We start from the raw sequence: 27,019 nt of genomic DNA on the forward strand, positions 1-27,019 counted from the left end.
AGCCCCCCGCGACCTCGACCTGCCTGTTTCAGTGAACCCTGAAGGTACACGTGCAGCTCAGCCATGGACAACGGCTGAGGGCCAGAAGAGATCTGGGGTAAAGGCTCAGGGAAACTAAAACTCGCAAAAGCAGTGCCCTGGTCTTTCGTTAATAAAAACAAAAGTTTTACGTTAGCGTTAAATAATGTAGCTTGATCCACACACAGCCATTTTTCTCAGCCTGAGCATAGCTGGACGGCGACCTCATTTCAGGTCTTATCAGGGTCTGTTTAAGTGCCCACGTCCACGGCCACACCTGCCAGGACACCGCCAGCTTGCTGTAAGTAAGAAGTGGGCAACCACATTCAGACCCAAGAGGTGAACCTTCTGGTGGTCTATTAAAACTAAAACCAATAATCACAAAAACCCACCTTTCACCCCGCTCCCCAGAGCCCCCCAACAAGGCTTCAAACTTCAGATTTAGATGCCTCTAGAGTGGCCAAAGGAAACGCAGTCTCTAAACAAAATAACATGATAGAGGACTACTCCCCAATGGTACTTTCTCTCCACACTAGTCTGGCCCTCAGTGGGAGCTGTTCCCCAGTATCTAAATACTTTTCTGTTTGACCATCTTCTTCTTTAACATTTATTATTATTTTTTTCTTTTTTAATATAATTTACTGTCACATTGGCTAACACACGGTGTGTAAAAAACGTGCTCTCGGTTTTGGGGGTAGATTCCCGCGGTTCATCGCTTACATATAACACCCAGTGCTCATCCCAACAAGTGCCCTCCTCGGTGCCCCTCACCCATTTATTTTTCACAGCAGGAATACCTCCCACTCGGCAACCAAGCGAACCTGACAAATAATATCAGATCTTAACTTTGGTACAACAAAACCCGGAAATAATTCGAATGTATTTCTGGTAAACCGATCTTTTTTATAGTGACGGTTTAGAATATGCTGCACCTCTAACCAAGGTATCCACCAACAACGATTGCTGTATAAAGTTCAAAAAAGATGGCCATAGACGGAAAAGATGCAGATCGGGTCAGGGAATGTCTAATGAAGGGAGGAACATGCGTCCCCAGTCAAGGAAGACGAATAATGAATTCCATGACACGATAAAAGTGCTAACGAATACACTCTCAAATACACTCAAGTACAAACACTTGAGAACACTTCTTACCAGCACAGGTATGACTGTCCAGTGTTTTAGTGGCCAGGACACTACAGACAACAGCTTGGTGTCTCCTCAAGAAGTTAAATATAAAACTACCAGCAATCTCCACGGGGTATATATCCCCAAAGAACTGAAAACAGAGACTGGTAGGTCAGTATTCACAGCACGACAGCCAAAACATGGAAATAACCGAGTATCCAACGACTCATGAATGGACAACCAAAATGTGGTATATCCACGCAATGGAACAGTACTCAGTCAGAAAAAGGGAAAAAGTCCAATACAGTTTACGATGCGGACGAACCTTGAAAAACTTGTTACGAAATAAACCAGACAATGAAGGGAAAATACTGTACGATTCCACCTGTAGGAGCTACCTAAACCAGGCAAGTCTGGGGACACAGAAAGCAGAATGGTGGTTTCCAGGGCAGAGGGAAGGGAGGGATGGGGAGTTACTGCTTAGTATGTTCAGAATTTCTGTTTGGGACGATGAGAAAGTTCTAGAAATGGGCAGTGGTGTTGGCGGCACTGTGAATATACTTCACACTGAACTGTACAATGAAAACGGTTACGTTTTAGGTCACATGTATTGGAGCATAATTTTTTCCTTTCTAATGTTTATTCATCTTTGAGAGACAGAGACAGAGCATGAGCAGGGGAAGGGGCAGAGAGGGAGACACAGAATGGGAAGCAGGCTCCAGGCTCTGAGCCGTCAGCACAGGGCCCGACGCGGGGCTCGGACCCACAGACCGCGAGATCATGACCCGAGCCGAAGTCGGGTGCTCAACCGACTGAGCCACCCGGGCACCCCTGAGCATAATTTTTTTAAGTGAAAAAGAAAAAACTGAATGGCTGGGCAGATAGCTAACAGCTCAGTGAGCATGATGGCATTGGGGCAGAGACAGGCACCAGCCTCCCTCCTGACGTCCTGCAGCAGACAGTCCTGGGTCCTTAACCTACACAATGGCTCAGTATTCACAAAGGATGGCAACGACTTTCTATGTTCCCCTGAGAGAAACACTGTATTCCTTTATTCTGCACACTATCAGCCAAGGGCCAGGCACTACCTACAGAAAACAACTTCGGAATAAAAAACTATCCACAGCCTCCACTGGATACAACTCACTAAACAAATTGAGAGAACCAAAGCTGAGCCCAAGAGCGACAATTCTTACAGCGGCAGCCAGGTCCTAGAAACAAGAGTCACTGCTCCTCGACTGCCACTTGCCTTAACCACTCAACAAAATTCAAGTCCATGAAGACAACGCTAATACTCAGGGGAAGCTCCCCGATCCACCTGAGGTTGGGAGGGAGGACCCAGTGAATTATCTCACCTTTGGAAATGCGAAGAAACGAGACTCTCCAAGTATCACTGGTTGAACTGGCTGGGCCCTACGCGCCTGGCGGCTCAGGTGGTTAGCTGTCTGACTTGACTCGGTCGCGATCTCATGGTTCACGAGTTCGCGCCCCACATCACATCGGGCTCTGTCAAAGTACGTGAATAAACTTAGGGGCCCCTGGAGGGGAGCCTGCTCCGGATTCTGTGTCTCCTTCTCTCTCTGCCCCTCCCCTGCTCACGCTCTCTCTCTTTCTCTTTCTCTCTCTCTCAAAAATAAACATTAAAAATAAATAAGGGGCGCCTGGGTGGCTCAGTCGGTTGAGCATCCCGACTTTGGCTCAGGTCGTGATCTCGCAGTTTGTGAGTTCGAGCCCCGCGGCGGGCTCTGTGCTGATGGCTTGGAGCCTGGAGCCTGCTTCGGATTCTGTGTCTCCCTCTCTCTCTGCCCCTCCCCTATTCACAGTGTCTCTCTCTCTCTCTCTCTCTCTCTCTCTCTCTCTCTCTCTCAAAAATAAATAAACATTAAAATTTAAAAGAGAGGAAGGAAAGGAAAGGAAAGGAAAGGAAAGGAAAGGAAAGGAAATGTAAGAACAGTTTTGCTTCCCACCAGCTCTCACAACACTCTATAAGGAACTCCCCACATCAAGAACTGAAAGAGCAGAGCTGTGGGGGGAGCACTAACCCTCAGGTGTCCTGATTCCCAATTTTTCAAAAACAAAAACGGCTGTCTGCAGGCCCGTGCACCCTTCCCCATCTAGACAGACGATGTCCATTGTTTTCTGCCACCAGGGCAGCACGCAGAGAACTCTGCTCAGGGTAAGATTCGGAAGTGTTAAAATGTGTCAAAATCTACCCCTGAAAAACCTGTTTCAAAAAGCCTCTCACATCTCTACTGGAACTCAAAGCAGCAAACCCACCAGAGGCCGAAGGGCCCGCCTTCCCAGTGTGCTTTTAACCTCATCAAAGCCACGGAGCGCATTCACCGCTAAAACACAGAGCCAATCCCCACAGTCCCTGCGAGAGACTCCCTGGTTCTCGGCAACCGCCGTGTCCCAAGTTCGTAACAGCAAAATAGTGATGTTTAGTACGCTCTAACATAAATTACTTGACATATTAGCAGTGAAAACGGCATCCTGGGACCTTAGATCAAAGGATACACTTTCCTACTTAAATGTCCTCTGGGGCATCCTGGTCAAGAGGTCGAGCCACCTACACCTGAACTTGTCCAGCTCCGAGGAACTCAGTCCCATCCTCCACACTGCACACGCATCAGCATATTTGTTACTGCACGACTCGTGGCTGCTGGGGAGATTTTCTGAGTTTCAAGACACCCTCTGTCCCCGGTAGATTTTCTCCATTGCTCTCAGTTCAGGACCCCACACAATCAATCTACATCCTGGCCTCTTCTCCCATCCGTGCAGGCGGCTCAGCCCCGAGAAGGCAGCCGCCTAATACAAACTGCATACGATCCGGGAGACTCATGTATTTAAGGAACCTTTCCTTGCCCCATGTCGCAATGCTCTTCTTAAAGCACAGTGTCCTGAAATTACCCTAAACATTTTTTTTATGTTTTATTTATTCTTGAGAGAGAGAGCAAGAGCTCGAGTGGGAAAGGGACAGAGAGAGAACGGGCAGAGGATGGGAAGCAGGCTCTAAGCCGTCAGCACAGTGTGCCATGTGGGGCTCGAACCCACAAACCGTGAGATGATGACCTGAGCCTAAGTCAGATGCTCAACCGACTGAGCCACCCAGGCACCCCACCCTAAACACTTCTTTTTTTTTTTTAATTTTTTTTTCAAAGTTTTTTATTTATTTTTGGGAGAGAGAGAGACAGAGCATGAACGGGGGAGGGGCAGAGAGAGAGGGAGACACAGAATCGGAAACAGGCTCCAGGCTCTGAGCCATCAGCCCAGAGCCTGACGCGGGGCTCGAACTCACGGACCGCGAGATCGTGACCTGGCTGAAGTCGGACGCTTAACCGACTGCGCCACCCAGGCGCCCCCCTAAACACTTTTAAGAAGCAGACTGAATGTCTTCTCAAACCAAGCCCAATGGAGGAGATCCCTGGAGGAAGGGCTTCTTCCTTGACTTTACTCCACTCAATTCCCAGGCCACTGCTTCCTTCAAAACACAGCTCCTGGCCAGGGACACAACAACTATTTGGTAAATGAAACATCTCCAGAGTCTCCCTAAAGGGAGGAGGGATCACTGTGTCTCTTCTGGACGTATTTTTTGTTCCAATTGGCGTCAGAAGCAGATACAACGATAGTCTTAAAGGGATACGTGAATTCTAGTAACAGTTCCTCTGCATCAAAGAAAAAAAAAACTGGAATAGATAAGTTGTCGCCTTCTCCCTGAGTTCCACAGGACACTCGTGCCCTATGAAACGTGCAATGTATATTAAGTAAGAATGCTAAAGGTTCCGAGAAAGGAGAAATGGAGATACACGTTCAAGTTTGGGAAGTGCAGAGTCCAAGTTCTCAGGCAGGGTCACTTCCCTCCCAGCACAGCTCTTCCTACCCATGCTATGGGCTGTTCCTCAGTGTGAGAAACAGAGGCACAGAGCTACACAAGATGTCTTCTGGTTTATGTGACAACACGGATTACTAGCGGGGCCGACAGGAAACCAGGCGCTCTCTTGGGCTATTTCCGACAACCGTCGGTGAAAATTTAGGTGACAGCTTCGCTCGTTTAAAAGTAAGAAAATAAAATGACGCATTAGAATTTTATCACACAAAAGAAATGAAGTGTCACCTCTGAGAGCCTAAGGAATCTCTCCATTGAACCGTCAAGAACAACTCTCACGATGGAAAGGAGGATTATCTTCCCCCGGGAAGGGAAGAGCTGGCAGCCAGTTGAACATTGAAAGGGCACGCCGTCTCTGTGCCACGGAAGCGACGAAACCAAGCCTATGCCGCCAGCAGAGGACTCGCTCTCTCCGAAATGGCGTGCAGAAGCAGAAAGAAGAAAAGCAAGTCATTTGCACAAGGGCTCGCCCACGCCGCCCAGCACCACAGGGTGGGATTTGCAGCAGCTTTTCTCCTTGAGCGTCCTGGGGGCCCCGGGTCAGGCACCCGTTGAGCAGGAGCTCAAACGAACTAGTCAGGGAGCATCTACTGGCTTTCTCCACGGCTCTCATCACCAACCAGAGCACAGAGCCCAATTCAAGTATGCGTAGCTGCCCACGCCACTGTCACCAGTCCCCGCGCCCTGCAGGACGCTGAATTAGAGACGGGCGATGTCAGACAAGGCCGCTGAACAAAGGGACCCTGGGAAGACCAGTTCGGGCTTGAGATCTGTACTCCGGGCCTGGCCCGTCTATTAGGCAAATATATCCACAACCCACGAAAAGATCACCAGGGGGTGGGGCTGCGTGACACAGAGAGACAACAAGGAAGCGGTCCTGGGCTCTCAAGCAGCGTTCAGTGTCCCCGAGGATACTAGTTTGGTAAGAGGAGAATCCTGATTATGCGGAGTCGGGCCCCAGATCTTTTCAACTGGACTTGAAGATGAGCAGTGGCCTCAATTCCGGGAATCTGACCCCCATGTGGGCAACTGGGAACAGAACCTTCGTCTCTGCTCATTCTTCCTCTGGACTCATTTGTGGGACAGAATCCAGTGAATGAGCTTGAGGATACTTGCATTCTGGTCCAGGTTTTAATGGGAACGACAGGGAGGGAGGCAGGGTTGAGCAGAATAATAAGAGAGGGACTAACCAACCGAGCAGGGCCTGGCCACTAATTCGAGCTGCAAAGACATTTCTTTACATCCACTGAACTTTTAGAAAACGATTCACAAGGCTGATTTCAACACTCGACTGCCTGTATTTCCAATGATTTTTTTTTTTAAGGCTCTAACTCTCCCTCAAAAGAGAAAGCACTGAGAGTCCTTAAGCAGGAAACGTTAAGAGGAAATGGTACGAAAGTGAAACCAATGGATCATTGGTCTGATTGAAGGAAGTGGACCCAGGTCCAAGGTTTTCTGAAACACGCCCTGCACAGGTTTCTTCGGGGCAAGTTTCCTGCAGCGTTGACTCGGACGACACGTGAGGCCCTCACGAAGAGACTGTGTTCAAGCAACGAGGCAGGGCCACCCCGAAGCTTCTGCACAGCCAGGCCGGGAGTCCCCGCCTGACGTAAGAAGCAAGCCAGGCACCTGCCGACACAGCCCACTGAGCCCTCCAACAGAAGGTCTCTACTGCTGGACTCCCGCAGGCGACAAAAAGTAGACATACACCGAGGATGTCTCAGTTCCCGATGGTCTAACATGAGGGTATTTAGAGAAGGAAGACAGGAAACCCTATCAGCAGCTGCCCAGTAGGGTCTCGTAGAAAACGAAAAACTACCGTTCCTAGCTATGTCAGTTTCAAGAGTTCAACGCACTCCACTTCAGGCTCGCTCTTTCCAAAGCAGCCATCCCAGGCTCCGTCACCCTCATCCCACTCTCTCTCTTCTCACCACACACAACTGGCTCATTAACAGCCAGGGATTCTGTTATACAAGGGCTTTTACTGCCTCGTGCCTTACGCTCTCTTCTCCCTCCTCTGTCTCCGTCTGCCTGTCTGTCTGCCTCTCTCTCTCTCTCTCCTCCAACAAGAAGAACTTCTGTCCAATACAGATCAGCCCTGTCGGGTGGGCACACCTGCGAGGCACAGGCTGACGGCTGACTACAGACGCTGGCCTTGGGGGTCAGGCACAACCACCCCTTGTTCAATCAGCTGCGGCCAAGGTGCGGGGCTTCCTGTGCCAAGCACAGGGCTGCTGAGGAAAGGAAACCCTCAAAAGGAAACCGGAGGCATGGCAGGGTCTCAGAGGCAGCCGACACCTCGCATCTAAGTGCCTCGTCCGAGTCGTTTCCCTAAGCAGACTCTAAAATTCTGTGTACAATAGGTTACGATGACTTCTCGCTGAGACTTATTCCATAGGTCTCTACCTGGGGCTTAGGAATCTAATCCAGTGTTTCTCAAGTTTCGTCCGGATCAAAATCATCCTAAGGGCTTGGGGAAACAGACTGTTGGGCTGCACTCCCAGGGTGTGCGATTCAATAGCTTTGGACGGGACCCCCGGGAGTTTGCGCCTCTAACAAATTCCCACGTGACGCTACAATGTGCAATTCTTGGAGCCACCCACAGAAAACCACCTAGTAGGTGTCTTAAGACAAACTTCCACTCGGTGCAACCTGTTATTTTGTTTTACACAGATTTAAGTATGGGGGCGCCTGGGTGGCTCAGCCGGTTAAGCGTGTGACTTCGGCTCAGGTCATGGTCTTGCAGTTCGGGGGGATCTCTGCTGTCGGCACAGAGCCCACTTTGGATCCTCTGTCTCTCTCTCTCTCTCTCTCAAAAATAAACAAACGTTAAAAGACTGTACAGATTTAAGCATCTAAATACTTCAAAAAGAAATGTTTTTTAATGCTTATGGGTTTGTAGGTAAGTCAGTCATAATTACATTATACAACCGTACGTTTTCTGACTCCGACATAACTCTATAAACTAAGTAAGACTAGGGACTGATCGAAACCAGTGGGTCTCAACTCTGTGGCAATGCTGATGCCCAGAGAACATCTGACGGTGTCTGAAGACATTTCTAATCGTCCTAACTGGGAGAAGGAGGTGATGCCTCCAGCAGCTAGTGGCTAGAGGCCAGGGACGCTACTCAACACCTGTGATGCACAGGCAGCCCCCTGCAACATGGAACTGTTTGGTCTCGAACATCTAGTGCTGAGGCTGATTTGCCCCAGCACAGGGGTCGCCTGTGCCCCAGCACAGGTGGCTGAGGAGGTAAGAATCCTGCCCAGAGATTCTGAAACCAGCATGCCCAGAGATGCTCTAATGTGGAAAAGCAGAGCCGCTCAAGCCAAGGAGTCCAAATAACACCCCTTGCCATAAAACAAAGAGCAATCCTGACTGGCACACAGGAAGAAGCAATCTGAGTCAGGCACCAAGAACAGGCGGGAGTGCCCCAAGCGGGCCGACAAAGCCCTATGGGGACGAGCGAGAGCCAACCACTGATGTTTGCGAGCTGTTGTCCTGTTTGCAACCTGACTCACGTGGGAGAGAAAAAAAGGACTGAAGCCCATTTCTGAACACATCCGGGTTTGCAGCAAAAAGAAGGGGAGAAAAGAAACCCACAGAAAAGGCACACGACTGCCTTCAGAGACATGTTCCTCAAACCCTTTCTTAGAGGAAAAAAGGTCTCAAAAAACGGTGCACCTTCCTTAAGAGCAGCAGAGTGAAAAACTCCTAAACCCGTTTCTGTAGAGACACCAATACCGGCTTAAAACAGCTCTGAGCGGAGGAAACATTAAGACAAGTATCTTGCACAGGACCAGGAGAAGATAAGAGTAGAGATCCTTCTTTTAGAGTATTTACATAAAATCTCGCAGAGCGGGGCGCTTGGGTGGCCCAGTAGGTTAAGTGTCTGACTCCGGCTCCGGTCATGATCTCAAGGTTCATGGGTTTGAGCCCCGTGTCGGGCTCTGTGCTGATGGCTCAGTATCTGGAGCCCGCTTCGCATTCTGTGTCTCCCTCTCTCTCTGTCCCTGCCCTGCTCGCACTTCTGTCTCTCTCTCTCTGAAAAATAAATAATAAAAACATTAAAAAAAAAGCCACCCCTGGAGTTAAGGCTAAGTACACCGCAAGCATGTCTCTCCAGAACATCAAAAAGCAGAGCCCTCCTCTGACGGACAGAGAGGCTGGCTAGTCCCAGAGAGCCAGACAGAAAGGGACTGAGCGCAGAAGGCTTCCTGCACTCACGTCAGATATAAAGACGGATGTCACCTTCAGTAAACCTCTGCAGCGAGAACAATGCCTCAGAAACTCTAGGTGACAAGGTGCTCGTGGCCTCTCCTTTGGGCTGGCCCACCCTCTCCCGCCCGGCCACACTGAAGACAGTGGGACATGAGAGGGCGCCTCAGCAAACTGCTGAAAAGGAAACGGCTGCCAGCGGCTCCCGGTCCGGTCACACACGATGGCCTGTGAGGGGACAGACGCTCTGAGAAGGAGCGGGCCGCCCCAGAGTGGAAGCATCCACATGAGCCGGGTCACCGTCCACAGCCAGTGTGGGTTTTCGGCCGCACCAGGCGTGCCTGGGAGACAGTGAGCAGAAAGCTGCCCGGCTGCAGCCCTTCTGCTACCCCGAGGATGCGGGCGAAGAAGGGGAATGGGGCCCCCGGGACCGAAAAGGGAAGCTGCTGGCCGCCCCCGGAGCCAAACCCAGTCGGCCCAGAGGCAGCAGGAAAGCAGGCACCGGGGGCTCCTCTCCAGGTCTCAGTTCCTTCTCTTCCCGTGGGGTAAGTCTTGTCTGGTTGCCAGAGACGAGCAATCTAGAACCAACGGAGTCAGGAAATCAAAAACACCACTGCTGGCGCCTCACCAAGCAGCCGGGGCCTCCACTGGCCGCGCCCTGAGCTCACCCACAACAAGACCACCGCCGGGCCGGAGGGCAGAGGGCAGGCCTCAGGGGGCGGGCGTCAATCAGGGGCACAGAGATGTCCTACAGGCGCCCGCATTGCTCCCGAAATCTCCGCAACGGCCCGGCGTCGGGCGCTCGTGCTCCCGTCGATTCCACAGAGCCGCTAAGAACGCGGCCCTGAGGGTGGAGGGGGTCTTGCGCGCCTGCTCTCTACGGGGTTCCCCGGGGAACCTCAGGATGCCACAAGCAAAGTGGAGGCCGGCGAGCAGCTATGAAAGGAGACACATGCAGGCTGAACCTTGAGGGGCTGAGAGGCTCCTGGGGGGAGCTCACAGGGCCTTACCCGGACCGGCCCCAGCTGGGGGGGGGGGGCGCGGGGGTCAGGAGAGGGGTGACGAAGCGGGGAAGACCCCTCCGAAGCCACAGACGGAGCAGCGAACGGCCATGCAACTCAAGAGAGTCCGTGTGAGCTCCGCAGGTGACGTAAATAAACTGCCTTCACTGCCGTCGGGGAGCAGAAGCGATGTGTCCTCTCATTTCGATACTAGAAGAATCCTCTAAGACACAGGACCAGCTGTACGTGCCCATTAGCCTGGGGCTCCTCTCATCTGCGCTTGGTCTCGTGAAAGTGCCTGGGCCTTATCACTCGCAGATCTGCGGAACCACCATTTATAAAGAGCATTTGGGGACCCGAGGTAAGAAAGTCCCATGACTGGGACAAAGATCAAAGGTCTAAATGCTGCAGTCCAGCCTCACACGAGCTCGGGTCCAGCTCGGGAAAAGACTGGGCTGATTCAGCAGAAGCCGGCACGGGGACAGTCCAGGGCCGTGATTCTGGCTGGGAACCACACTCACCCCAGTGAGCACGGCATAAGGTACGGGACCGTGGAACGGCACTGTGTCATACCCCGGCCACTAGGGTAACGGCGTATGCCATCTGTGCTTCAGTAAAAATGTTTGTAAAAACCTAAAGGAGGGGCGCCTGGCTGGCTCAGTCGGCGAAGCATCCGACTTTAGCTCAGGTCACGATCTCGCGGTCCGTGGGTTCGAGCCCCGTGTCAGGCTCCGTGCCGCAGCTTGGAGCCTGGAGCCTGCTTTGGAGTCTGTGTCTCCCTCTCTGACCCTCCCCTGCTTGTTCTGTCTCCCTCAAAACATAAACATTAAAAAAAATTTTTTTAACAAAAACCAAAAATATAAAGCTAAAGGAAAAAAAAAAAAGCTGTGACCCTGGAAACCCATTTGCAGGCACCAGAAAAGACAAGAACCACAGGACCCCACGCCTGCAAATATACCACAGAAGACAACGCATCCCACGGGTGGACCTGAAAGGGCCTTAAATTGCCAAACAAATAATTAAATAATTAAATTAAATTAAAAGTTTGCCTCAGGAGCTGGAGTCCAAGGGGCACTGGCCTAAGAAATCCAAGAACTTGAACAAAGAGAAGGAGCCAGGCTGCTAAATAGATTTTTTTTTTTTAAGACAACAAAATTGATGCGGCTGGGGAATTACTCTCCATTGAGACTTCCTGAATAACAGTCAGGTGAGAAACGCATCCTTTAAAAAGCCTGTCAGGCGGCAGTTTCACTTCCAGGAATTCATCCAAGAGAAATAAATATGGGGATGTTCTCATTTATAAGGCAAAATATTGGAAGCAACCTAAATATCTCACAAAAAGTGTCAGATAAATTACAGCCGTTAATGAAGTGCCATGCAGAAGTCCAAAACGTAGATACGTGTTATTCAATATATACGCTATACGTATACAGTATTAATACGTATGTAATGTATCACGTTATTGTCATGGAAAGCTTTGACCTTAAATACTAAATTTTTTAAGTACAGTACAAAATAGTATTCATAACGCCATTTTTAAAATGTCATACACTTCTATGTACATTAGTGTAGAAAAATACGAAAGAATACTTACAATTTTTCCAATGGTCCCTATTATTTTTTTAATATTTATTTTTGAAAGAGAGCACAAGTGGGGAAGGGGCAGAGAGAGAGAGGGAGACAGAGGACAGGCGCTGCACTGAGAGCAGAGAGTCTGATACGGGGCTCAAACCGCGAGATCAGGACCTGAGCCAAAGTCGATGCTTAACCAACTGAGGCACCCGGTGCCCCCTCAGTGGTCACTGCTGAATTGATCGCCTAGATGAGAGTTTTACTTTCCCATGTAACATCTTAGTAATGCAAATAACACAGATGCTTTCAAAATTAAAAACAACAAAAAAAGAGAAATTGTTTTCAGCGCCCCAGCAATGTGCAGCCGGTGTTCTCCTCTCGTCACACTGTGGTACCTGGATGTTTCCCACACGGCCTGGAGGGACAATTGTGTGATGACACTCTACATCCTCCCTTCAAGAGGCGCAATCCACAGGAGCCCACTGTTGAAGGCTCTGAGACATGCTGTTTAATTCAGCTTCAGAGTGTGCCAAACTCGGGTGCTCCCCAAACACCGACCAGTTCAATCGCCAAACGTCAACAGTTCAATCGCCAAACACCGACAGTTCAATCCCCAAACACCGACAGTTCAATCCCCAAACACCGACAGTTCAATCGCCAAATGTCGACAGCTCAATCCCCAAACACCAACAGCTCAATCACCAAACATAGTTCTATCACCAAAGGTCTACAGTTCAATCGCCAAACATCAACAGTTCTATCGCCAAAAGTCTACAGTTCAATCGCCAAGTGCCGACAGTTCAATTCCCAAACACCAACCAGTTCAATCTCCAAATGTCTACAGTTCAATCGCCAAAGGTCGACGGTTCAATAGCCAAACGTCGATGGCTCGATCCCCAAACACCAACAGCTCAATCACCAAAGGTCTACAGTTCAATCGCCAAATGCTGACAGTTCAATCCCCAAACACCGACCAGTTCAATCCCCAAACATCGACCAGTTCAATCCCCGAACGTCTACAGTTCAAAAGGCTCATGGACTAAGAAGAATGACTCCAAAGCAGGTGAGCAGGTCTGGGACCATTGTGAAAGCAGCATCCTCCTCCAGGCGGACTGCAGGAAGGGAGCATAGTTAGCCTGAGGGCTGAAAGATGACGACTGCCTTCAAATGTCTGAACAGCACTGAGGCAAGGAGGGGGTTCTGTGAGGTCCCAGCAGACCTGGCAGGAACAAACGCAGACAAGTTACGGAGCAGATTCCAGCCCAAACCAACAAAGGGCTTTCTGGGGACTCTCATTTTTCCCACCTCCGGAAGTACTGAAGCACAAAGTGGACACCTGGCTTGTGTATGGACACCCAGGGATGTCACAGAAGAAACTTCTCATAGGCTAGGGCCCATGGTTAGATGGCCACTAAGAGTCCTCCAGGCCCAAGACCCCCTGGGCAGCGATCAAGGACGCCAAGATCTGAGCAAACTTCCCCCAGAGTCGGCTGGGGTCGGGTCCTCCAGACCTGCTGGCATTTGGAAGACCAGGACACTAACCCCACTCGATCCCCACAATGTCTCCTGAGACCCCCAAGGCCCAGGAATCAGCAGGCAAAGACACATTTGCCTCCTTAGCGGGACTAAGCACGTTCATCGCTAGCTCTCTCCACAGGCTGGAAATGCTCCAAGTACAGCTCAGGAGACGCGTCCACCCCGCCTCAACCTCTCAGAGGACCTGCCCTACACCCACCGTAGCTAAAGAGAACAAGACACCTGCACGCCCAGATTCACCAAGACATAATGTTTTCGAGAGAGAAAAACTCTCTCCAAAAAACAAGTACGAGGAAAAGGACTCGGTGGGTGAAAGTGAACGGACTATTCACACACACACACACACACCCCAGAAGCATCCTTCCTTTCCCGCCTTTACCTCTCTTTTCTCAAAGACTTGGGGGACGTGATCTATTGAGAGAGAGAGAGAGAGAGAGAAATAGGGAAGAGTAACAGATCCAGACAATACGCCCCACATAGAGCAGCCCAAATTCTTACACTCTCTTCAAAGACAACAAGCATTTTAGAAAGGGAGGATGACGGGGGTGGGGCGGTGGAATCTTCTGCCCTTGGCCACATTCTATAAAGTTGCATTTCTCAATCTGTTTTAACAACAGACACTAACAGTGTTTCCAATGAAACGAAACGGTGTTACGGGAACTCTTCACTGAAGGCTTTGTTTTCTCTGGAACTCTGAAAAACAGGGTTCTCCCTATTCATTCCATATTTTGTACAGATCTCCTGGCTCCTGCATTTCCACAATGCCCCTTTCACGCAGCTCACATACACCCCTGCCTCCCCGCGCCCCGGGGTGTGCCTGAGCGCCCAGCTCCCAGGGTGGTGAAATCCCAGAGGCTGGAAAAGAGTCTCTTTTTAAGAACAAAGTTCCTGCACGCCTGGTATACATTCGAGGGCTCCTGCCCAAGGTCACCGGACTCTCCTCTCCTAACTTCAGAAGGAACTGGGGCAGCGGCAGAGGAGACCGGAGAACGTGGAAGGGGCTCGGGTAACAGGTTCACACTGGCCAGAGCTGGCTTCTGGAAACACATGCCCAGAGCCAGCGCCTGCCTCCGACCCCCGGGGCCCCGAGACGAGTGGGGGGCCGCCTCCAGCTTTGAGCGGGGGGCAATCGGAAGCGCTGCAATGCGGGTTTACTCTGAAGGCCCCAGAACTTTGGCCAGTCCCCTTGGCAACAACGCATGCCCTCCGACACCCCCTCCTGAAGGTGGTTTCGGTGTGCCCGCTGCTTTCTACGGCTCGAGTTCCTCGGGTCGTGTAACTCCACCCAGGTGCTCTGAAAATTACCCACGCGCTGAACGGTAAGCGATCCTGAAAAGTCGACACTCCTCGTGGTGCCACAGGGACCAGCGTTCAAATTCCCCCAGAAAACGGGCACAGAGCCTCCCGCGAGGGGGGCACGCCAGAGGCCTGGCACAACGGCTGTCCCCGGCAGGGCTCCTCGGAAGCCGCCGCGGTCTACAGACCTCGGACGTGAACTCCGTCCCTCCTTCTGTTTTAACTACTGGAATAAGGCACAAGCACGGGCCCCGATGCGTCAGGCCAAGTTCAGCCTGTTAGAGATCAATGCCGAGGTACGCTGTGCAGTCAGCATACACCGCGTTCCAGAAGAACAAAGCTTCTCCTGCCGTCTCCCTCGGAAAGCACCCTGAGACCGCGGCTGTGGCTGTTTTAGGCACCGTGACAGCTGTGCCACTTAGCTGGTGAATGCGGAGTCCCTCTGAAATGTGCAGCCAGAACAGAATCCAATCTCCCCTTCTATTTCTAATTTACGTTCATCAAAACCACTCCCCAAGATCGCTGATCGGGTTTATGCTATTTCGGACTGAACGACGAACCGGCAAAAAAAAAAAAAAAAAAAAAATACTCCTAAGGTGTCTCGACTTTACGAGCTCTTTGGAAAATTACGTGTTTTAAAAAAGGTGCCACTGGTTTAAAAAAGAAAAGTCTGGACACCATCGGCCGAGGCTGCTGTCGCCTAAAAGTAGCCGCGAAACACAAATTCCAGAGTGGGTGTTTGAGAAGTGACCGTGCCACGGGCCATGCTGAATCAAGTCAGCCGTTAGAGACTGGGGAGTGAGGGAAAGAGTACGCGGTCTGGCCGTGCAAAATGGACACGGCCTAGTCTCAAGGAGCACTGCTTCCCGTATCAGAATATCTGACATTGAAAATAATTAACGTGGGCCAGACACTTACAAAACTTTCAGGGGAGAGCGAGGCCCCCTTTGAAAGTATTTTTAAAACAAACAGGTAGCAGTCAAGTGTATGTTTTGAGTTACTGAAAGCCTGCCACCAAAGTATCTTAGGGGTACACGTTACCCAAAAGAACATCCTCACGCTTTTCAACACGTTCAAGGTTAACGCAGGCTTATCCCAAGAAGCCTAAGATGCTCAGAAGTTATACGGAAAAAGTCAAAAAGAAAATATATTCAAGAGATTCCAGGTTGACTTTTCAAAAGAACGTAAGAGAACGAGGGATGAATTGTTCCAGAGGGAACGGGTGACATACGGGGAAGCTGACATTTGCAGACACGCTTTTTCCCGCCTGCCCTGCTTCTTCCGGCCCATGTGGTGAGGGTTGTGGAAGAACAGTGGGCTGGCAGAGGTGATAGAATTCCAAAATGAAACAGAAAAGGCAAGGCTGAGACCAGCGGTGAACCTTCCACACGCTTCAGAGTCACCACCAGGGAGATGGGAGACCACCTTCCTCTTCCGAGGCAAGTGGCATCAGGAACGTGGACGGAAAGAGGTCACCAAGGACCCTGCTTCCTCCTGACAATGGTTTTCTTTCAACCATTAGCCCTGAAGGGAAAGAAAAGAAAAGAACAGAAAAGAAAGGAAAAGAGAAAAAAAGAAAAGAAAGGAGAAGAGAAAAAGATGAGAGGAAAAAAGGAGAGGAAGGGAGGGAGGGGAGGGGAGGGGAGGGGAGGGGAGAGGCTGAGGCAATACCAAATGATGTCAAAGACTTGGGGCCGCTGGCTCACCGACTCTTCGCTGACAGGACTCCACAGTGCCACAGCCACTGGGACAACAGCTGACAGCTTCTTGTAAAATTAAGCAGGCAATGCCAATATGAGCCTGCACTTGTGCTCCCTGGCATTTACCGGGGACACACGAAGACTCGTGTTCACACGGAAGTCTGTAACCCAGTGTTTACCTCCATTTTATTCCCCAAATAACAACCCCAAAACAGAAAATCACCCCCAGGTCCCTCAACAGGTGAGGGGACATCCATAGCATGGAACGGTCCCTGGAGTGGGGGGGCGTGGGGAGGCACAGTGGCTATGCTGTTCAACAACCTTGGTAAATGTCTAGGGAATTATCCAAAGTGGAAAAAAAAAAAAAAAAACTAGAACAAAACAACTCCCAAAAGGCATATACCACACGATTACGTATGTATAATATTTTCGAAGTAACAAAATTATAAAAACGGAGAACGCCTTAGCGGCTACCCGGGGCCACAGAAATGCATACACAGGTGTGGCTCTGAAAGGCATTATGAGGGATCCCTGAGGTGACAGCAATGTTCTGCACTTTGCAGCATCAGTGGCAATATCCTGAATGTGATGTCACAGCTATAATTCTGCAACAGACGACAAACTGGATGAAGGGTACCAGGAACCTGACTTCTGACAACTTTTAAAATCTACAACCATATACAATCAATGAAAAGTTTAATTTAAAATGCATAAATTGGGGCGCTTGGGTGGCTCCGTCGGTTAAGCGTCCGACTTTGGCTCAGGTCACGATCTCACGGTTTGCGAGTTCGAGCCCCGCGTCGGGCTCTGTGCTGACCGCTCGGAGCCTGGAGTCTGCTTCGGATCCTATGTCTCCGTCTCTCTCTGCCCCTCCCCCACTCACACTCTGTCTTCCTCTCTCTCTCTCTCTCAAAAATAAACACTCAAAATTTTTAAATAAACAAATAAAAATAAAAACTACATAAATTAAAACACATTTTTAAAAGTCCAGGTATTGCAAAAATCGGGTGAAGATTCAATTAGCAAATGAGAAAATGAAATCACAGCCTAAGACAGAATGACTTCCTAATGGCATGTCCTACAGACAAGAGACAAAGGTATTACGGCAACAGATGACATGTGCCAGCATGTGGCCTTCAGGGGACCTGCCCACCATGTAAAAAGTACGGGGCATGAGGACCTGACCGCAGAGAGCACTCCTCAGGATGGACAGCCCGTTACTCTGACTGCCCCAAGAGGCACCAGCTTGGGCTGGTTTCCTAACCTGTGGTCGGTAGGGTCTCTGGCCCGTGGTCGGTAGGGCCTCTGGCCCTGTTTGGTAGGGCCTCTGGCCCGTGGTCCGTAGGGCCTCTGGCCCTGTTTGGTAGGGCCTCTGGCCCGTGGTCCGTAGGGCCTCTGGCCCGTGGTCGGTAGGCTCTCTGGCCCGTGGTCGGTAGGGCCTCTGGCCCTGTTTGGTAGGGCCTCTGGCCCATGGTCCGTAGGGCCTCTGGCCCGTGGTCGGTAGGCTCTCTGGCCCGTGGTCGGTAGGTTCTCTGGCCCGTGGTCCGTAGGGTCTCTGGCCAAAGAAGTCTGAGAAAGACCACACACTTCATCTCTTTCTCAGGCCTCTACGGCACCCACTGGTGTATTAGTGGCTCTGGTAGCCGTGCAGGAAAGACACTGGTTTGTCCTTGACGCCCCAACTGCCAAGCGCATTTGACCACCAAGCTCCCGTCCTCCTGCACTCCCAACACTTCTGCTTCCATGTGAGCAGAGCCTGCCTCAGGAATCTGGGATCTGGTCAGCACTCCATCCTGCTGGAAAGGGGACACAGACCAGAAACAACTCTCCCGGGCCTCCTGGCGAACAGGGAACACAACCTCTCAACAAAGGCAGTGGACACGCGGGCACCAGAAGGGGTGGCATCGTCCGGGCCACCAAGAAGACAGTGTAGCGCCCCTTGGCTCCTCGCCTTTGGTCCCTGGTCGGGTGTGTATCGCGCGCTGGGCATGGCACCAAGCAGCACTGAGACATATCCTGGCTAATCTTCAAAGCAGCCATTTACAAACAGATCCTGTGAGAACACCTGTTTCATTAGAGAAAGGAACTGAGCTTAACAACGTTATAAAGTGGCTGGGCTGCCGTCTGAACCAGGTGTGACTCCAGGGGCCAGGTCCTTATCCACTGAGCCCTATGCCTCCCTGGAGACAGGAGGATAAAGTTCAGGTACAGGTCATTAGAAACAGGTGGTGAGAAGAGACCTACTTAAGCGGTCCGGCTTTACCTGATATCCCCATCGCAAGGGAAGGAGTCAACTCACTGCCTGGCGGCTCTCCACCCTGTACGTGCTCCAGCCGCACTTTGGATGCTTCTCTGGCATGTAAACACCTCCGGCTTCCAGGCATCGTTCTGTCCCCTTTGTCCAGAACGTGTCTCTACTCTCTTCCCTTGGCAACTCCTACTCAGACATCAAGAGTTGGCTTAGGCTTCCACACCTTCTAGTCCGAGTCTGGGGTCCCTCTGATGTGCCGTGACAGTCCACCCCCACCCCCCACCCCGGTCATCCCGCTCCTAGCTCAAAGCACTGCCCACTGACACGTTTACCTCCCCAGCTGGGCGGTGAGGCCTGGCTACGTGAAGTCCGGTACATACAATGCGTCTGGCATACCGACGTGCTCGGTAAGTCAGGAAATTACGTGCAACTCAGTCCGTCCACCAGATAAACGCAAGAGTCCCGATCTTTCTGACCATTGGGCGAAAGGGTGCAATCATTCAACAAGCCAGAAGATATTTTCTGTTTATTTTGATAATAATGGTGAAGCAGACAGGCTTTGAGGGAGGCGGATCTGGGTTCAAACCGCGGCTCTGTCGTTAACTAGCCGCACGATCTGAAGCCGCGTACGGAGCCTCTATGAATGTGAAGGGAGATGTAAAGAGTGCCCACCTCTCGGGGCTGCGACGGCTGATGCACCATGAAATGTTCAGCAGAGAGCCCAGCACCTGGTCAGTGTTCGGTGAATAGCAGCCATAACGACCACGAGAAGAAAGATCAAGATAAACCTTCTCCAGAAAACAAGCTACAGAGAGCATAAAGTCTCCAACGGTAAAAAGAGGGAACTAAGGAACGTAGAACACACTCCCAGCCTTATGAGGAAGGACACTAAGAACAAGAAACAAAACTCGAGATACACTGAAGCTACGAAGCCAATAAACCGGTTACCGACGTTAGCAGACTGACCGCCAGACAAAAGTCAGGAATGAAAACGATAAAGAGATCCCCCCCAGTGTTTTCATGTACATAACTGAATTTCTCTAAATTCAGACACTCCAAAGTCAACCACGTCAAGGTCTGTCACTGACCATCTTGCTCAAACTTGAATACTTCCATTAAGATTGTCAGACTCTATTTCTATTAATAATTCCTGCCCATGCATGTAAGGAACAGCTAAAACAAGTCTATACCAAGCTACCAGAAAGTATTTAAGTTCCTGACTTGGGGAGATAAATGCTTACAAAGACGTGTAATTTGGCTAGAATCTTAACTGGCTTACGTTAAGATCGGGGGGGGGGGGTCTCCACATCAGGTACTTAATCATAACTGCTTGTAAAGGTGCCAATCTTGTCATCCTGGACACTTAAATTTGTCTTTGAAATTTTCACTTTGTAAATCTCACTCACGGCGTGCACTCATTCTCAACATGAGTGGTATCCACACCAAATAATGCCAGACCTTTGTAGCAAGGACCACTGGACAACTACCCCTCAAATCCTATAAAGGGGGATCCGTCTTGTGAAGATGTACTTTAAACGTATAAAACAACAAAGAGCAGAAACAAAATTTCTTCTCTCCACACTACCACCCCCCCCAAAGTACCACTATCCTACGACATTACGTAAAATACACCCTGAGGAAATGTACTCTTTTACTCTTGTTTTTAAGGAATTTTCTTCGGTTTCTTTACATAAGCAATCTCTACATCCAACGTGGGGCTTGAACTCATGACCCCAAGGTCAAAAGCCCCATGCTCTACCACCTGAGCCAGCCAGGCGCCCCAAAAAATTACTCTTCATTAAAGCAAAATAAGTCAGAATAATGGCCCCAACCATTTCTGCTATGGGTAACTCTAATTATGCAGGTTACATGAACACACTGGGTACCAGGGCCAAAGCCACTCAATCAAGTTTTCCCCCTTCAGCTTCTCTGCCATCCCAACTCATACACGTAGCCCACAGAGAAAGAGAAGTCATCCATCAAGCGCATAATCCTTCCATCTACAGGGAAGGTAGTTAGATATTCGAGAAGATTCTCAAGACAGATGTTATCAGGAAGACACTTCACGATCTTTCTGTGGCAACTTCAACCAATGAAACAGAATATTAAAAGTATTCTCTTTCCAATGACACATGGTTGGGATCTGTTTTCAAATACTCCAAGAGGTGTGGGGGGAACTGTGGTCGATAAACAAGACAGGTGAAACACAAAGAGACTACTGAAGCTGGATGAACACTCACAGGGTTCAACATACTAATCTCTACTTTTGCGTATGCTGGAGAATTTCCCATGATAAAAAGAGAAACAGAATATTCTCTCCGACAAAAACACAAACAACACGTATTCCCCCAAGGCTAAATCAAGGTTCCCCACAGTCTCAACCTAGAAGCCACTAGAATACCACAAAGGGCTCTTCGCTTCTCTAAAGGTACAGCCCAGTCACTGACAATGACCTCCCCACTCTGACCAGCACACAGTCCAGTCCCCGGGTCCCCGGCAGCAACCCCACACGCTGGGGGGACCCCAAGTTCAGTCTCAGTGCCACAAGCAGCTCCCTTCAAAATACCAAACATCCGTGTGAAATGACAGGTGTTTTCTTTCCAGTAACAGTGACTCAGACGTCACATCTGAGAACACTTACATAGTTCAACTAACATGACACAAATTTTTTAAACGCTTCCCTAAGTCCTCACAAATAAAATCACACAATCCGCCACAGCAAAGATAACTTTAAATAAGCTTCAGTTCACATCAAACTGAGTAATTGGAAAACAGGCTGTAGATGACCTCAATGTGCGTGACTGTGATAATTTTAAGAAATACAATTGTCAACACTGCAATCTCGAAACTGTAAATGCCCTACTGTTCACTTTCAATGGCCAGATATTCCAATTAACCCAAGACAAAATGGCCCTCAGAACTTTCGAACTAAATGTGAATCACAGCACTTGAGTTGCCTGGAAATTAAGCAATCAAAACAATGAAGAGGAAAAACACTTTCACTTCCAAACGTTTTCAGAAACGAGAATACTTACCAGCACTTTGTTTTCAACTCTGTCTCCCTTAACTTCCAGCTTGACTTTCTTCTTCACTGCAATTTTTATCTTTCTGCCAATAACATCCTTTATGCTTTCTGAAAGGAGAGAATCGTTGCATTATAGTCTTTTATCGGTAAGGAAAAAAAAGGCACTGGGGAGGAGACAGCATTCGAAGGAGTATTTTTGTTTGTTCTTATTGTCGTTGTTTTTTAGCTTATTGTAACAAGGCTGACAGTTATCAGTCACCACGTATTTAATGAACACCTGCTATGTGCTTCATACTGGGGGCTCAGACGCTGAGCAAAGAGGAGGAACTGAGAGAGGAGGGGAGACTTCAAAATGGGCACGGTGGCAGGAAGGTCTTCCTGGGACTCCAGGGAGTACTCCAAATGGAACAGGTGCCAAAGCACACTCGTTCTCTTCCCCCACCCCTCCTCTGGCCACTGATGAAGCTAGAAATCTCTTAGCAACCCGACTGTCCATCCCTATCCATCCCACGCCCTTAGGACTTTGTAGGTATTATTCCCTTTCCCGAGATGCCCTTTCCCTCCTCTCCCGGTTAGTGTACCTCAAAATATAGCAACCTCCTCTATACTCCCATAGCTCTGTGTTCTACGGTATAATCGTATAGGCTTATTCATATATTCAATCCAAAATACATGTCCACAGGAATAGCTCCCGCGTGCCAAATGTTCTGTAGATGCAGGGATGGAGAGGGCCCTGCCTTCCACAGGTGCTTATGGTCTAGAGGCCGCAGACAGACGCCTCTAGAAAAATCTGCACTCGCTACCATGAGATCACAGACAAGGAGGTTCATGAAGGTTTCAGGGAGAAGGGGACTCCTGAGCCGAATCTTGAAAGAGTAGGAAAGACGCCACTGGTCCAAAGCAGGGTGTCCAGGGGCGCCTGGATGGTGCAGTCGGTTAAGCATCCGACTCTAGATCTCAGCTCGAGTCAGGATCTTATGGTTCGTGGATTCGAGCCCCGCGTCGGGCTCTGTGCTGACAGCTCAGAGCCTGCAGCCTGCCTCGAGTTCTGGGTCTCCCTCTCTCTCTCTGCTCCTCCCCGGCTTGTGTGCGTGCACTCTCTCTCTCTCTCAAAAAATAAATAAAAACATTAAAAAAAAGAATTTAAAAAAATGCAATGTGTAATTCACCGAGGTGCAGTAAGAACACAGAAGTTTTATTTATCTTTGCAATGTTTCAGTTTATGTTTTTAAATTATACATGCTGGGGGTGCCTGGGTGGCTCACTCGGGGAAGCGTCCGACTCTTGGTTTTGACTCAGGTCATGATCTGCAGTTTCATGAGTTAAAGGCCCAAGTCGGGCTCTGCACTGGCAGCAAGGACCTGCCTGGGATTCTCTCCTTCGCTCTCTGCCCCTCCCCCACTCACGCTGTCTCTCTCTCTCTGTCTCTCTCTCAAAATAAATAAACTTTAAATTATACATGCTAAATGAAGTATGTATGTAGCTTCATAAATAAATGTTTGTGAAGGGGTAATCAAATATGCTTATTGGAAACCCACCACAAAAGTTTAGAGCCACCAAGTTAGATAGGAGCAAAGAAGGGGACCAGTTGCCTGGGTGGCTCAGTCGGTTGAGCATCTGACTTGGACTCAGGTCATGATCTTGAGGTTCATGGGTTCAAGCCCCATATCAGGCTCTCTGCTGTCTGTGCAGAGCCCATCTCGGGTCCTCTGTCCCCCCTGTCTCTGCCCCTCCCCTGCTTGCACTCTCTCAAAAATAAGTAAATCTTTTTTTTAATTATTTTTCTTTTTAAAAAAAGAGCAAAAAAGAGGAGGGAGGAGCTGTGCCCACAGTGAGAAGGGCAGGAAACAAGGGAAAATGCAGCTTGTTCAGGGACTGACAAGGAGGAGCTGGGATGTTACGGAGGAAAGGGGACAAGTGGGGAAGCTCTCTGCCCTGGGAGCTCTCCAGCCAGCTTTGGGTATGATCAGACTTCTTCCCCCCCCCCACCCCCCCACAAGAGGCCTGTGGGACAGGAGTGTCAGAAATGGACTTTAGAACAGAAGGAGACTGAAAAGTTAGATTCCAAAAGGTCAGAAGCAACCACCTCGGAGAGGCAACACGGCCGAGGACAGTCTTCGCATCCTTGTCAGCGTTTAAATTTTTTTATAACAAGCCCGTATTTCTTTCATAATCAGAGAGATACACAGTACATTTTTTAAACACCTTCGGGGATTAGCTTAAGGGAATTAGCTGAGGTTTTCACACAGTTGCCATTTTGATTCGATGGCAATGGAAGTCTCAGCACTTGCAATGAGAGGAAAGCAGTGCTTCTTCCTAGGAATTTCCCCCATCCCAGACGAATTGGGCCGTATACAGGCCCAGAAAAATCATACTGGGCATGTCACAAAAGTATGTGTCACTTGGTTGAAAGACATGTGAGCTGGGCAAGACTCAATAAGCACACATTCCATTTCTAGATAAGGATTAAATCAACTTTTAAAACATACCAAAGGATTTATTTTGAGAACCATCAACATAAACCAGGTATCTTATTTCCATCCCTTCCCTTCTCTCTCTCTCTCTCTCTCTCTCTCTCTCTCTCTCTCTCGTCTAAGTAACTACCTAACCTTTTCATTACCAGGCTCAAGGACAACTAACTCACAAATCCACCAACCTCTTTAGCTGCCCTCGTCCCCTGGCCAAGGAGGCCAGCCCTCCCCCAAACTTTCTCAGGACCTCTGCAGGCATCTTCAGAGACTGTGGGCAATGGTTTTCTCCTCCCAGAGGGGTGCTGGGAAGATCTCAGCCTCCCAGAACCGGATGGGCCACTTGCTCCGGCAAAGGCAGCTGATGCTTTATCTCAGGAGCCGACTCCACAGGGTTGGGGAGAGAGGAGAGGCCAGAGTGGGGGAAGGGCCCGGTAACTTCAGGTCCTAAGTTTGGGTAAAAAATTACGTTTGCGTTTTGAGGTTTGTTTGGTTTTTTTTTTCTAATTCAACAAAAGCAGAAGCATCCATACAAACCTAGCAACACCTCCTTCACATCGCTTCACCTGCTGAGTTAAGTGAGCAATGGAAAAGCACAGAAACTCCTCCAAAGTATTAAGGCTAAAAGGAGTCACAGAGGGGCGAGTTTCTCAAATGCACATGAACAGGCAGGCACAACTTCCTCCTGCTGTCAGCACCCGTTAAACAGCATCCTTCCCTGCAGTGCGCCAAGGATGGTTCAGTCAGGAGCACAGGCCACAGGGGCTCAAAACGCGCAGACACGCATACCTGGTTCAAACACAACACGCTACACACACACACACACACACACACACACACACACACGCTTAAACGGTGGGTTTTCAAAAACACTCTGTCTCACCTCAGTTTAGTTCTGCCATTTTAACCCTCCACATAATTAAGTTAAACCCCAAGAGGTGGAACCCAGCCCAAAGCCCCCCCACCCCCTCGCCGATCAAAAAAAAAAAAAAAGAAAAGAAAAAAAAAAACACTCAAGGGACCCAAACAATAGGTCACCTTGCACAGGGCACTACACACAGGTTCCCAGGGCTCCCGGATGGGCAGAATCGGTAGGTTAACTATTATGAAAATAAGCTGGAGTCATTAACCCTCAGTTTCCCGGCCCGCGTTTGCGTCAGTCCTGTAACCCCTTCGCTGCCGCTGGGCTGGGCGAAGCCACGCCTCGCCGGGCTCAGGGTGCACCCCAGAGCAGCGCCCCCTCCCCGCGTGTGCGTGTGGCGGGGGGTGGGGGGGGGGTGCTCCAGTGGGGGGTGCCCGGCAGGTGCCGGAGGTGACCCCGCCGTGCGCTCGCCCCCCGCCCCCCGTGCTGGCCCTTCCCGGACTTCCCCGAGTTTGGGGCAGTGGGCTGGTGGCCGTCAGGGGTGCTCCTCGCTTCCAGGACTCCCCAGCCCGCGCGGCCCGCCCCCGCCCCGCTTCCGCCGACCTCGACCCCCACCCCCACCGGCCGCGGCTGGGGAGGCGCCCCGGGGCTCCGGGGGCCCCCGCCGCTGCCCACGGCCGCCCTCCCCGGACTCGGCTTCCCGGGCGGGGAGACGCGAGCAAAGTTGCCGGCGCCCCGCCCAGCACGGCGGCGACCTGAGGGGGCGCCGCGACTTCGCGGGACCCGCGGGCCGGCGGCGGAGGTGAGGGGCGCGCGGCGGCCGGCGGCCGCGCCGCTCTTACCTGTCAGCTCCCCGGGGACCTCGGCGCTCTCGTCGGTCATGGTGGCCCTCCGGGCGCGGGGGCAGTGCCGGTCCCACGCCGATCCGCGGCCCCCCGCCCTCCCCGAGCCCCTCAATTTTTAGAGGCGGATGCAGCCTGCACCCGGGGGAGGCGAGAGAGCGAGGGCGGAGATACAATTTTGCCGCGCCCCCCGCCCCTCCAGAAAGAGAGAGAGAGAGAGAGAGAGTTGCAAATCCGAGGTGGGTCCGCCGCCGCCGCTACATGACGCCCCCCCGCAGCTGCCGGCGGCGGAACGGAGACCCGCGGGCTTCGGGGCGGGCGCGCGGCTCCGGCTGCGGCTGCGGCTGCGGCTCCCGGCGCCGCTCCTGCCGCCCGGCCCCGCGCCGCACCTACGGCCCTAGGTGAAGGCGGAAGGCGTGCGGAGGGGGCGGGCGGGGCGGGCGGAGCGGCGCCGCGGCGGGGCCGGGGTTTCCTCGGCTCCCGCCGGGCTGGGCGGGGGCGGCTCCGGCCCTCCCCCTGCTCCCCCTCCTCCTGCTGCTCCTCCCCCGGCGCCTCTCCCTCCTCCTGCTGCTGCACCTCCTCCGTCCCCCTCCTGCTCCTGCTCCTCCCCCTCCTCCTGCTCCTCCTCCTTTGCTCCTCCTGCTCCTGCGCCGCCTCCTCCTACCGCTCCCGCTCTTCGCCCTCCTCCTGCTCCTCCTGCTCCTGCTCCTCCCGCCTCTCCTCCACCGCCTCCGCCGGCGCTCCTCCTCACCTCGCGAGAGCCGGCCTCCGCACGCGTCCCGGGCCGGCCTCCTGCGCGGAGCGCCCGGGGGAGGAGGCCGCTGCGCCGGGCTGCGGGGCTGCGGGGCTGCGGGCGGGCGCCCCTCCCTGCGGCCTCCCTCCCCGACCGCCCCGGCCCTGCGTCTGGAGAGGGGGCGACGGAGCGCGGGGGGAGCGCGGGCCCGGGAGCCATCTGCTGGCTGCGCGGAAGGCGAACCGGGGGTGCGCGGGCCCCCGGGTCCCCTGTCCCCACCTCTCGGCGGGCTCCGGAGAACGCGAGACTGCGGGTGCGCGCAGATTCCGCAGAGCCGTCTGCGTGGACAGCTTGCTCTCTGGGCCCCCTTTGCGCACTTTCCCTTCCCAGCCCTCCCTGAGCCCCGCTGTCGGTTCTTCGGCGTGATTAATTTTCTATTTCTGGTGAGCAGGAGCTAGACGAAACCTGGAAGCGCTAACCATATG

General features: G+C 51.4%; 1 protein-coding gene and 1 non-coding gene across 13 annotated transcripts in view; one reads left to right on the forward strand and one right to left on the reverse strand.

Annotated features, from left to right (window-relative positions):
- CARMIL1 (capping protein regulator and myosin 1 linker 1) overlaps positions 1–26,331 on the reverse strand; it is a 311,927-nt gene extending 285,596 nt beyond the window's left edge. For 5 of the 12 annotated variants that reach the window (XM_086706084.1, XM_086706083.1, XM_086706082.1 and 2 more), the window contains exons 1-2: positions 25,802–26,330; positions 21,640–21,737 (exon numbers count right to left, since the gene is read on the reverse strand). In XM_086706084.1, the coding sequence (XP_086562210.1) occupies positions 21,640–21,737; positions 25,802–25,841 (138 nt within the window). In that variant the 5' untranslated portion in view covers positions 25,842–26,330. Of the gene's footprint in view, positions 1–21,639; positions 21,738–24,634; positions 24,794–25,801 lie in introns of those variants that run through there. The other 7 variants (XM_086706081.1, XM_086706085.1, XM_086706090.1 and 4 more) reach the window with 5 other exon arrangements.
- TRNAP-UGG (transfer RNA proline (anticodon UGG)) lies at positions 23,220–23,304 on the forward strand. The gene has a single exon. It is a non-coding gene; the product is annotated as a tRNA-Pro (tRNA).
- Positions 26,332–27,019: the final 688 nt, after the last annotated feature.

Source organism: Puma concolor, chromosome B2 (genome assembly GCF_028749965.1).
Source record: "Puma concolor isolate L17-30 chromosome B2, mPumCon1.1.hap2, whole genome shotgun sequence".
In the NCBI taxonomy this organism is placed as follows: domain Eukaryota; kingdom Metazoa; phylum Chordata; class Mammalia; order Carnivora; family Felidae; genus Puma; species Puma concolor.